Raw genomic sequence first — 12114 nt, forward strand, 5'->3', positions numbered from 1 at the left:
AAGGAAAAGAGCTGAGGTTATTTTTGTGCAATCACACACAGGAAGAAATAAGCAGAGAGGAAAGCATAACAGGAAGAAATAACTATCCTGAACATGGAATATTTGCCTTTTATGGACCACAGGTTGGACACTGCATCCCACTTTAGATATAATGTTAACTTGGCATTGAATTGTACTAATATAACTTTGTTAACTGCTACAAGGGAAATAAGAGGAGTCGAGTTAAACCTGCAATCATACCATTCATCATCAGACATCCTCTAATTCTGGGTAAGCCTAATTACATTATCGTGCAGTGAATTGTATACATCCCAAAAGGGATTTCCTGTATTCCAGTTAGAGAATCACTGATCTGGACATAAACAGAGCAGGAAGAAAGACTAAACATACAAACACACCATGTGTCAGAGATATGTTTGTAAAGATATGTGTGAGTCTCTGCGTGATGTGTCCAAAACAAGGCTTTGCCACTCACCATGACAACAGAGGGATGCGTGTGTGGAAGCTGCTTGGCGGCAATGGTTGCCACAGCACTGGGCAACTCCTCATCACTCAGCTCCTCCATGCCATCTGAAAGGCCCTCCACCTCACTGACGGTCAGCAGCATGGTGGCGTGTTTGGCCTTCACCGTCAGCATCTTACACTTGGAGTGGAGCGAGGCTATCTGCTCCTGGTAGCCACGGATCTTCTGGGCTAACTCCTGTCAAAACATCACCCCGAACAGAAAAAAAACACACCACCCCCAGGGTCAGGTGAGTGTGGTTTAGTCCACAATAGGAGACTAATAGTTCCTGGTTAAATGTACTCCTTAAAAAAGTAAGTGGTTGACTTCAGGGCTGACTGTGGTGCCGGTATGCGAAGAGTACGTGGAGAAGACGCATTCTCTTCTCTCCTCGGTCTTTCACTTTTGGCTTCACAGTGTGTAAGCATAGGAAGAGAATAGCTCTGCCTCACTCTAACCCCCCGCCTCCCTCGCTCTGTTCTCTGTGCCTGAACCAATCGGAGCAGCAGAGAGGCGGGCGACTCAGATCGGTGGTAAAGCCAACAGACAGGATGTTTGGTTGAGAGAGAGAGAGACACCCTCACAGAAATAGTTCAAAATTCCTCAGACACTCCCTCATACACAAATGCATAGGAAAAACAGGATGTGATCTCATTGCCTGAAGCCCCTCCCCCTTCCTCTGTCTGCCACTTCCCTCCTCCACCAATCCTCACGCCGGTTCCCCTCAACAAAAGAGCTGCAAGGAGTAAAGGGAGGGTTCATGGAGGAAGAATGACAGAGTTGGTGTCAAATTACTGCCCTGATTTATGCCGGTAGGCTGGGGCCAGCTCTGTGCTCCTCCCCCTCCTCCTCTTCCTCTTCCTCCTCCTCCCTCTGTCCCGCAGATGGTCAATGCACTGATTATCAGGTCATGTGACTGGGCCAGTGACATTGCAGCTCTCTGCTCAGTTCAGAGATCAAACTCAGACATAAGCACACTGCTGTGTCGAACTACTCTGCAGTGACTGAGAGATTGCAGCAGTATGAAAATATCTACAGCTGCATTCAGGTGTTCCTGTCAAGTATTTAAAGTATTTATCTGCCAGGACCAGGCAGGGAAGTATAAAAAAGGCTTTCATGATGGGAGATTTGATTAGTTTGCCTCTTCCCTGCTCCTATCTACCGCTTCAAACTGCATCATGCAGGAATCTATGCAGATTATATTAACATGCACCATCAGATAAAGTTGGAATGTGTATGAGTTAGGCCTCTAGAGGCACAACACTGCTGTATGGTCGTACTCCACTAACTGCACAATGTTAAAATCGTATTTATTCTGGGAGCAAATAGAAACTTGTAGAATAGTGCTACATAATGCTCCTGTAGCTAGAGCTACAGGAAATATGTCATGAGACAAACTGTCACTTTTTTGATCTTGTCTCTTGTTAAAGGCATCATTGATTATTGTAAAGTGACTTCAGATGTCACCATATTCATTTCCTTTAATGTCAAAGGATAAACTGCAGCACTGAAGGGCCTCCTTGTCATTCGTTGACCCTCATAAGGGTTTTTTGATACATGACGCTTATCTACAATCCCACTATTCAAACACTTCAGATCCTTGTTAATAATAACCTGCCATTTTTACATATGTAAGCTATTCTGGTAGAACAATCAGTACTTTAATTGAAAAGACAAAAATTCAGTAAATAAAGACTGATCTAGATTATGTTAGCTGGCCAAACGTGTACACTCACAGTCAAATGATTTAGAACAACCCATTTTATTTCTTGAGTGAACGCTGTAATCACAGCATGTTAATGCTCATATTTATGGAAGGATGCGTTCAAAGTTCACAAATCAGTGAAATACTTCTGTCCAAATATCTAGGTTTTAAAAAATGACACATGTGCATGTGCATGTTCTTTCTCACCTCATGGTGATGTATTTGAGCCTGAAGTTCCTGTATGTTATTGGTGGAGACAGGCCGGTCCTGAATGATGTGGTGGGCTTCTTCTATTAATCTCTGGAGGTTCTTCACCTCCTGTTCATACTGCTCGTACTGCACCACAGCCTCCTGACAAAGAGGAAACATAACACAAGGATGATCTGCCTCCTATGTAAAACTGTGATTCTTATTACTGACTTCTGCGAAAAAACTATAGTAGCTTTTTTTCTTCATCTCACAATGCTACCATGGCAGTGATTACAGCATGGACTGTACAGTAGCTGTCACTGAGTGTGTTCATATGATTTATTAGGACAGGATAACTATGCAGTATATTTATATCCTACATGCCCAGCTGACACTATAGCAATCAGATTCTTTTTCTATTCATTATGGACTTTGATAGTTGCTCTATGTATGCTACATTTACATGATAATATTGTAAGAACATTATAAGATATTGTGTTTTACTTAAATATGACCAGAACAATGAGCAGATTTATTCAATTCTCCCTGGAAAAAACCTCTAGTGATACTTAAGTATCTGTCCTCCACTAGTACCTAAAGGTCACATTTTTTCTTAATCTAAAGGCTAATCTTCACTACAATGAGCTTAAAAGCAAAATCAGGCCAGACCAGAAGGATTGGAGGATAATACTGGTCTGATAGGGGCTAAAAGAAAACAGAGACATTCCTGAAAAGCCTTGTTGGGACAGCACTGCAGAATTCAGAGCTTTTTCAGTATAAGAGGGTTTCTACTACTTTGTGGCAAATCAAAGCTGTTGGGAGTCTGAACTGACTCTCAACAAAAATGTGACTTAATAGATGATGTAGCAAATTGGGGAGAATCTTGAAACAAATAAGACTATAAATTACCTGAACTATAAATAAAAGTACTAATAGAAAAATGTAAAATGATGCAATGTTTAACATAATTGAAGCTCTCTCATCTCTGTACTTTTTATTTTACTTTTAGTTCAATGTGCAGCAGCTGATCTTAGTGTTTGATTGGGTGTTGCCATCTACCTGTAAGATGTTGCACTGCTGGATAGTGGTATGCTGCAGCTGGCTGGCCTCTTGCTGCAGAGTCTGAGCTGTGCGACAGATAGGCAGACTGGCCACTACCTCTTCTGGTAGTCGGAGGGCGCTCTGACACTGCTGAACAGACATCACCTGCTGCTTGAAGCCCTCCATTTCCACCAATAGACGCTTATGAAGTAATAAAGGGTGTTAGCGAGTATGAAGGTTTTAATTAGTGTGTTATGTAGCAAAACATCATTCAAAAAAAATCTACTTTTGAAGTGAAATGTTGTTTCTTGCAACAAGTACGTGTGTGTATGTAGTTTCTATCTTTGCATCTCTAATAAAGTATAATTGCTGACCACACAGACAGCACGGTAAATGTGTCTGTCTACCTGTCTCTGTGTGAGCTGCTCTCTGAGGCCGAGTCTGTTGAGATCTGGGGAGGCCAGCGTGACCTGAATCTGGTCTACAGCTGCATGGAGACTCTTCACCTCTGTCTCCAAACGCAACATGTCCTGAGGAGAAGTGCAGATAAAACAAATTAAGAAAAGCTTATACTGCACAAAAAACACGTCAGAAACTATTACTGCTGCATCTGATTACCATAGGATGTAGTACTTTCCATTCACTTTGAGCTATGAACAGAAAATTTGGTATATCTTTTTCATTTTCAAATTTCAATTGACCATTTAAAAGATATGGAAGAAAATTAAATTACAAGTGTAAATAAAAGCTGTTCTATGTTTAAAGTTTAGACCAAGAAGAATCCAAATTCACAACAGGAAATGTAAACAGATCTCCAACGCGCAATGTTATTAGCAACAATCAGCAGACTGTCATCTGGGTACCAGGAGCAGATTACTGCTGCATCAGCTAAAACTGTGAATTCCATTATGATAATGGTGTAATGCTTTGTCAGTGACAATCTGATATTTGACTCAAAGAAGGGATGTTCACCTCCTTGAATCCTGTCTGGATTTATGGCTCTTGAAGATTTTAATTAATGAGGATCACAGAAGTCCAAAAAGATTTAATGGTGAAATATTATTGATGTCTTATTCCAGTGTGAATGTCATTTACTTTTGTGGCGTCCTGCAGACTCTGGAGCCGAGTCTTGGCAGTTTGCTGCAGCTCCTCCGTACATCTGCCGAGGTGTTTCACCTGCTGGCTCCACCCCTCCGTCTGCAACACCTCCCCCAGCTGCACCTCCCTCTCTCCCATGGCATCCAAGTCACCATGGAGACCACGACACTCCCGCAGCAACGCCTGTCACCACAAGAATATAAATTGCAAGTCAAAGAGGAGAGCCTTTTATAAGGGGCAATTACACTAATTAGGGCCGGCCGACACACTACGGTACATAGCATTTCACTGGAAATCAAAGAATGTGTGAGTCTAATTAGCTGCACTTTTGTGGGCTGTATTTAAAATTAATAGGTTTAAAGAGAGAAAAGTAGTATTTATTTCTTGTGGATAAACAAATATGAAATGTATCAGAGCCATTATTTGCACAGTCCATTCACACTCCCAGCTGTGTGACTCACCTGATGTGCACGGATTTGCTCCTGCAGCTGCGAAGCAGAGCTCCAGATGATATTACTGGTGACCAGAGCTTCAGCCTTTTCTGTCCAAGCCAAAATGAAAGCCTTCATACCCTGATATTCCTCCAACTGCTTTTCTGCCTGCTCACAAGCAAAAGATCAGGCCAAATTACAGAATAATTATTTCTTAAGTAAAAATAAGGAAATACCACATATTCTCACAAACACACACATATATACATTTGTTGTTCATTCATTCAAATGAATGGAAATTTGTCTTTAGGGAGGTGTACATGACACGGTAAACAGCGTGAACATCTCACCTTCTTCAGTCTGTTGGCTCTGTCCTGAACCTGCTGTGTCATTAAGTGTTGCACCTCTGTCAGCTTGGCCACAGCATCACCCAGCTGTTTACACAGCAGCGGGTTCTGCTCACCAAACTCCTGCACCGCTACTCCTAACTCTGACAGAGAACGAGCACAGGCTTCATATTCGACACAAAGAGTCTGGAGAAGAGACGAAGAGAGTGGAGAATAAGAACAGGAAGCAAAAAGGATAAGAAAAGGGGACTAAAAGAATTAGGAAAATATAGATTTAAGATAAACCTTGTTTAGAAAATGTAGGTAAGCCTTGCGTTTTAGGTAGAAATCTCTAGGATAAAGTTGTTAAAGCTACAAATAGCAGCAGACTATCTTAGTATACACATCAAGAAAATGGTAAGTAGTTAGAAATTAATGCATCTCATATGTGAAACCCAACATAAAAGTGTAAATATGAAAATGTATGGTGTTTATTACAGGAGGTTACGTACCAAACTAAACCAGGAGCAGTATTTAATTATTGAGCTTTAGATGTACTGGTAGGCAGAATAGGTTAAACAAAATTAGAAATTATCAGTACACAGTGTTTCTGGGTGTACAGATGGCCAGAGGAGTGAGAGAAGACAAAATTTGGGGCAACAAGAAAGAAAACAGGAGGCAGGGGCTTAGACGCCCATCTGGAATACTCCTCTGAAATGTGGGTCACTGTTGAAGGCAGAATTCAGTTCATGCCATCCCAACTCTCACACACTCATTAACCTCAACATCTGCAAAATGAATAGCCAATTTAACAGAGGTTAATAGCTTGTTAATTAGTCAATCTGTCTGCTTGATTACTTTGGTCTCTTCTTTGGCCTCCTCCAGGTCGACAGCCTTGTCTTCCAACTTCAGAGCGATGGTCTTGAGCTTTGCGTCAATGTCTTGGAGTCTCGAGCTGAAGTCTTCTTTCACATCCCTGGTCTGCTGCACCTCTCTTTCCCTGGCCTGGACCTAAAGCCAAAGGAAACAAAAATCAGGATGAAACACTAACAAGCTTTTTGAAAAAGCTAAATAATTATAGCTAACATGCACTTTGGACACACTAATAACCTAGCAGGGTTCCAGACAGAGCAGAAAAACTCATACAATTAATCCAGCCACTCAGTTGCTTTGTAACGTGGGTGTGTCCTATATAGTCCTTAATGAAAAAGGAAGTTTTAACCCTTTATTAAATGTATTAGTGTTAATTTTTAACAGTTTTAACAGGGGAGGTCACCTGGTCTTCAGCGGAGCCCAGAGCCAGGGCCACCTCAGCCAACTGCATGCTGAGCTCAGAGGGCAGACCGGTCTGGAGGTCCTGGTACTTGGACTGCTGCAGCTCTGCCATGCGCTCCACACTCTGACGCCTGCTGATGACCTCACCATGTGCAGTCTGCCAAACACATAATATCACATGATGAACTGAAAATCACAGGCTGTCCTGTATTATGCCATTATGGCATTTTTGTTTATTTTTTATCTGCAGATGCAGGTAGCGACCTCGAGCTCTTGCAGCAGGGAATCCAGGTCTGCAGTTGGGCTCAGCAGTAAACCCCGAGTGTCTTGGATCCAGCCTTTGACCAAACCCAGCTCCTTCTCAACTTCCTCTCTCTCCCTCAACTCCTGGTTTACCTGAGCTCTGCTTGCTCGTACCCGCAACAAAAGACTAGGAAAGACACAAGAGGAAGGTGACGCAACATCCCAATTTAAATAAGAGTTTTTCATTAGCTGATAAAATTAGCTTTGAAGAAAATAAAATAAATCAGTGAGAACAATCAACACGTAAAAACAAGATCACTGTAAACCGCAGATGAACCAGCCAATATATCATTAAATAAATACACATATTCAGTTTCTATAGAGATGCATTTATTCCAGTTTTTGGTTGATCCAGCAGTCACAGCTGTGCATCACTCACCTGTCATATTGTTCCTGCAGGTTTCTGATCTCTTGTAGGCATGATGTCTCCTCGTGTCCATTCTCTGTCTTTTTCTCCTTTGCCTCCTTCTCCTCCTCCTCCTCCTCCTCCCCTCTGAGGCTGTAAGTGTGTTGCCCCAGTAAGGCCAGAATAGACTGCTCCCTTTCCACTTCCAGGCTGAAGGAGTCATGGTACTCCAGGAGGCTCTGAAGCGCCGCCCTGGTCGCTGCCTTCTCAACTGTACTATCTGGGACACGAGTGTGAAGGTCTTTGGACACGGAGCGCACTTTTTCCATCTGGAGGCCAGAGAAGTTAATGAATAGTGTTCAGGCCTTTCATCAGATTTATTCTCATTCTGATTAATAATTTACAACCAAAGTGTACCCAGATTTCTTTCTTTTCAACAAAGCAATTATAAAACAGCTTCTAATTCACCTGCTAATATTACTTAATGTTCAGGAGTCATGTTTCATAAAGGGAACTGATCTATCCAGCATGCAACTCACAATATGTACACTTTTACAGTATACAGTACTCTCTGTGACAGTGAAAGGCCAGAAACCAGAGATTCAAGGGCAGAGAATGACATCATATCCAACTGAACAAAAGGACCACAGTGAACCAGAGGACAACTGGAATTCACCCCATATGAGGAAGTGACCACTCACAGTTTGAGCTCCATTTCCTTCAAGCAGCAGTGCTACGTGGTAATTCTTACAGACAGCATTCATGCTTAAAATATGTCCAAAGGCAGGAAAACGATTCATGACACAGTGTTTTGGCAGAAGGAAACCACTGGCTTGAAGCCTTGAGTTACATCACAGCGCACAACAACTGGTATTCATTTGTAGCTGCATTTGACCTAAATCTGCACATGCAAGAATAATTAGGTTTGTATGTTTGTCTGTTTAAACAGCTTTGTCACTAAACACTGGCATTTTGATGGAATGACCCTGGTACACATGCATGATTTTGACACATACACAGGAAATCATGCACAATAACAGCAACAAATATCCAGTTTTGTCTCTTACTTTCTCAGTGAAGTTCCTCCACTCCCTCGCTGTGTCCTCCAGAGCCCTCTCCTGGGCTCGAGCCACACGGCGGAGCCTGGTCCACCGTTGCCATAGTGACAACACAGAGTGGCTGGTGATAGCTTTGCTGGACTCAGAGATGAACTGCTCCGACTCTGTAGCATTCTCCTTCAAAGCATTAAGATGCAGCTCCAGCAGGTCGATGTGAGCCACCAGAGACTGAAAACAGATGCATAAACACTTTCTATAAGGCAAAGCTCAAATCTCCTAAAATGTACATCTTTGAGGACATGCAAGCAACAAAGCAACAAGGGATAACACATCAACACTGAACTGTTAAAATATTAATGTGTATCTGCTGCCATTATGAGAGCAAATGTTGGGATTTAATCTAAAAAGCAACATAGACACAGCACGTAAAACTTTTATAAATATCTGAAAACCCTTTTCTACAGCATCTCTGCTCTATGAGCATACATGAGGTGGTAACCTACCTTGTATCTCTGACACTTGTCCTCTGCCTGCTGGATGCTGATTGCTTTCGCTGTGGTATACATGGCCATCTTGCTTTCTGAGTCATTCATCTGCTCAACTAGTGTTTCTTTTTCATGTTGGAAGGAGCTCCATAGTGCTGCAGATCTGAGAGAATTACACAAACCAATATTAAATAACAACACATAGTTTATATTGTACATTTCAATGTGAATGTAGATTATACAGTGAGCTGCACTCTACATACTGTACACGCAGGAACAATAGATGACTGTATTCAGACAATAGATGATAATTGTCTGAATACATTAACACACACCTCTGCAGCACCTCTCTGTAAGCATCTAGTTTCTGTTTAACATCCATGTTTCTCAGCTGCATTGTCTCAATTTTTTCTTTGAGTCCACTCATGACTCCTGGCTCCATAAAATCCACCAGCAGTGAATTCAAAGTCCTTAGGTCATCTAAAGCAGTGGTGAAGCTCTTTTCCCGGGCTGACAAATCTTCCAGGTCCCGCATACAATCCGTCAGGTTCTCGAGATCCACCCCCGAGCTGCACCTCTGAAGCAAGGCTGCAGCAGAGCCCAGCCATTTCTGCATGGACTGCAGAGATAAGTGGTACCTCTGGACCAGGGAAAGAACTTTATCCACAGCCAGCTAGAATATACAAAAGGATGATTTAATGTGCATTTCTCAATACAAAAGGCTTTATAACATTTTCCTTTTGTTCAACATAACAGAATCTTTGAAATGTAAAATTTACACATTACAGCCCCACAGCAGTTATAAATTAATAACAACATAAGTGCTTATTCTAAGTTTATGGATTCTCCTGAATGATCTTTTAAATGTTTTAAGTTTCCTTGGCCTATTAATATTGATAGAATAGGCAAACAGCAGGAGTTGGAAAATAATATTCAATAGGTTTATGAATAATTGATCAGATTCCAAATTCATTGAGGATGTGAACTTGACTGAGGCAGGATTAAAATGTCCCTCATGACAGTACCCTTTATTTTCTAAATAAAATAGAGACATACCTGTTTTTCAGTAATTCCTCTCTGAATTTCAGCTCCAAGCTTTTCCAGCTCCTGTAGTTCATCTTCAACATAGGCTGGAACAGTTTCCTTTCTACTATAAAATCTTTGCTTTTCTGTGCTGCTCAAGGCTTCTGAGATCCTCAAAATACTTTTCACTTTCTCCTCCATGATTTTCAGTTTGCACACTTCCTCATATACTCTCTCAGTTGTGACCTCCGAAAGGGACAAGGGGTCTTCCAAATTGTCCTTGATAGCCCTCAGCCGTTCCAAGACTTTTTCAGTCTCTCTTGTGAGATCTTCATTCTTTGTAACATCTGTTTCACTTTCTTTAACGAAACACTTGACTTCAGACTGTAAAGACTGCAACGATTCCAGCTGCAAGGTGGTTTCCTGAAAAGCAGCCGAATCAAACTTCAGACAGAGGTCTTTAGTTTGATTGTTACATTTGGTCATCTGAGAGCTCAAAACCTCCAGATTTTCCAACATTGAATAAAGACTTGAGATTGTATCTACGGTGTCTACCCTTCTGTCTGACTTAAGTTGGACCAGATTGTCTTTAACACACTTTAATTCCAAGTCCAACTTTGTTGATACTCTGTTATGCTCTACGAGTGTTTTTAAAGAATCATCTAAGTATTTTATTTTCTCATCATTTCTTTTCTTCAGCGTGTTGTAGAGTCTGACCACTTGTTGTGTCTCCTCAGCTCTGTATTGCAGACCTCTACTAAGAAACCCCTCATTTTTCCCATGAAGTTCTCTCACAGCCGGACTAATGTGGAATAAACTTTCATTAATACTTCTGTGTTCACTTATTAGGTGAACAACATCTTCCTCTTTAATACTGATAGTCTGCTTCTCCAGATTGTCAAACTGCTCTTGAAGCTCCTCCAGTGCATTACGAGTAATATCAAAGAAAGTGCTGAACTCCTTTCTCTCCAAGATCATTTGATGGACTCTGTCTTTTTTCTCTTTGGCTAGAGCTAGGATGGCATTGTACTGCTGAGGCAAAGCATTAAGCCTCTCGTCTAGGTAGCAATGGTCGATCTCATTCAGAGTAGGGAGGATCTCCTGGCCTATTCTTTGAACAATAAGGAGGATGTTCTCATACTCTGAAGCTTGTTCTAGGACATTTTGAAAGTTAGACAGCTGTGTTTGCAACTCGGAGGTATCGTCAACGTTGCTTAAATTGTTTTCTAGGAAGGTGATGGCATCTGCTCGTCTTAACCAGTGGCAGGTCTTGTCCAGGTCAACCTTAAAGTACTTCCTGGAGGTCAAGGCTTTCTCCAAGTCTGTGAGACGCTGAGTGGTCCTCTGAAGAGCAGTTTCAAACAGTGCCTGTAGCTCCTCAAGTTTTGCCAAGGTTTCTGCTCTTTCTTTGTCAGAAGCATCTCTCTCTAGCTCCCGCCCTTGTACCCAGAGGGATGCCAGCTCCCTCTGGTAAGCTCGTAAGCTGCTCTGGGCCCCTCGACATGTAGCAACTTGTTTGGCCAGGTCCTCAGGAAGAAGTGCTATGTGGTCATCTATCAAAGCTTTCCTTTCCTGTTGCTGTACCCAGGACAATGCCCTCCCCAGGCCTTGCAGAAACTGTGTCCGCTCTGTGAAAGCCTACATAGGAAGAATTAAAAATTACAAATTGTCTACAAAGTTTAGACTGATGTACCCTATTATCAACAACATGCTTTATTTTACACATTTCCACACTTTGATCATACAAATCCTTTAATCTCCTTATCATGTGCTTTAGGACATTAACATTTCCTTGTATCAGATTAAAAACTCCAGTTGTTTACCTTACTGAGGTACTTCCTCCTTTGGGCTACACGGGCTCCCAGAGCATCCACCTCAGCCTGGGCCTGTTCAACAAGCTCCTGTAGACATCTCTTCTCACTCAGCCCCAACCTGGAAGCAACAGCTTGGGCATCTCTCACTGCCTGACTGAGCAGCTGCTGACGGGCCTCCAGTTCAACACACACGCTCAGGTGGTCGAACAGGAAACTCTGAGCCAGATCAGGGGGTGGGCTGGTTTTCAGTGCAGAGGTAAGCGCAGGCCGCTGCTCCTCAACCCACTCACGGGCTTCCCTCAGCTGCGTTTCGACCCGCGCTAGATTCTCCAGTGTCTGTGCAGAGTCCTGGATCTTCTGCTGAATCAGGGTTTCAAGCTGCAGCCAGCGTTGCTCCAGGTGAACCACCTAGTCAAAAGCAGAACACAGCATGAAACTGGACCCAGTGCTTAAGACTCTGCATTACTAGACATTTCCAAATGTTAAAAAGCTGCTCAAGAACTATGAGAATGAAGCTT

General features: G+C 42.3%; 1 protein-coding gene across 4 annotated transcripts in view; it reads right to left on the bottom strand.

Annotated features, from left to right (window-relative positions):
* The window catches only part of syne1a (spectrin repeat containing, nuclear envelope 1a), a 63990-nt gene that overhangs the window by 30641 nt on the left and 21235 nt on the right, over positions 1 to 12114 (bottom strand). For all 4 annotated transcript variants that reach the window (XM_026341658.1, XM_026341660.1, XM_026341659.1 and 1 more), the window contains exons 24-39: positions 11606 to 12004; positions 9816 to 11420; positions 9095 to 9432; positions 8778 to 8922; positions 8284 to 8502; positions 7250 to 7545; positions 6832 to 6997; positions 6569 to 6724; positions 6151 to 6303; positions 5317 to 5499; positions 4997 to 5134; positions 4533 to 4718; positions 3845 to 3967; positions 3456 to 3638; positions 2415 to 2558; positions 476 to 700 (exon numbers count right to left, since the gene is read on the bottom strand). In XM_026341658.1, coding sequence (XP_026197443.1) covers positions 476 to 700; positions 2415 to 2558; positions 3456 to 3638; positions 3845 to 3967; positions 4533 to 4718; positions 4997 to 5134; positions 5317 to 5499; positions 6151 to 6303; positions 6569 to 6724; positions 6832 to 6997; positions 7250 to 7545; positions 8284 to 8502; positions 8778 to 8922; positions 9095 to 9432; positions 9816 to 11420; positions 11606 to 12004 — 4659 coding nt within the window. The remainder of the gene's footprint in view (positions 1 to 475; positions 701 to 2414; positions 2559 to 3455; positions 3639 to 3844; positions 3968 to 4532; positions 4719 to 4996; positions 5135 to 5316; positions 5500 to 6150; positions 6304 to 6568; positions 6725 to 6831; positions 6998 to 7249; positions 7546 to 8283; positions 8503 to 8777; positions 8923 to 9094; positions 9433 to 9815; positions 11421 to 11605; positions 12005 to 12114) is intronic.

This window comes from Anabas testudineus, chromosome 24 (assembly GCF_900324465.2).
Source record: "Anabas testudineus chromosome 24, fAnaTes1.2, whole genome shotgun sequence".
Taxonomy (NCBI): domain Eukaryota; kingdom Metazoa; phylum Chordata; class Actinopteri; order Anabantiformes; family Anabantidae; genus Anabas; species Anabas testudineus.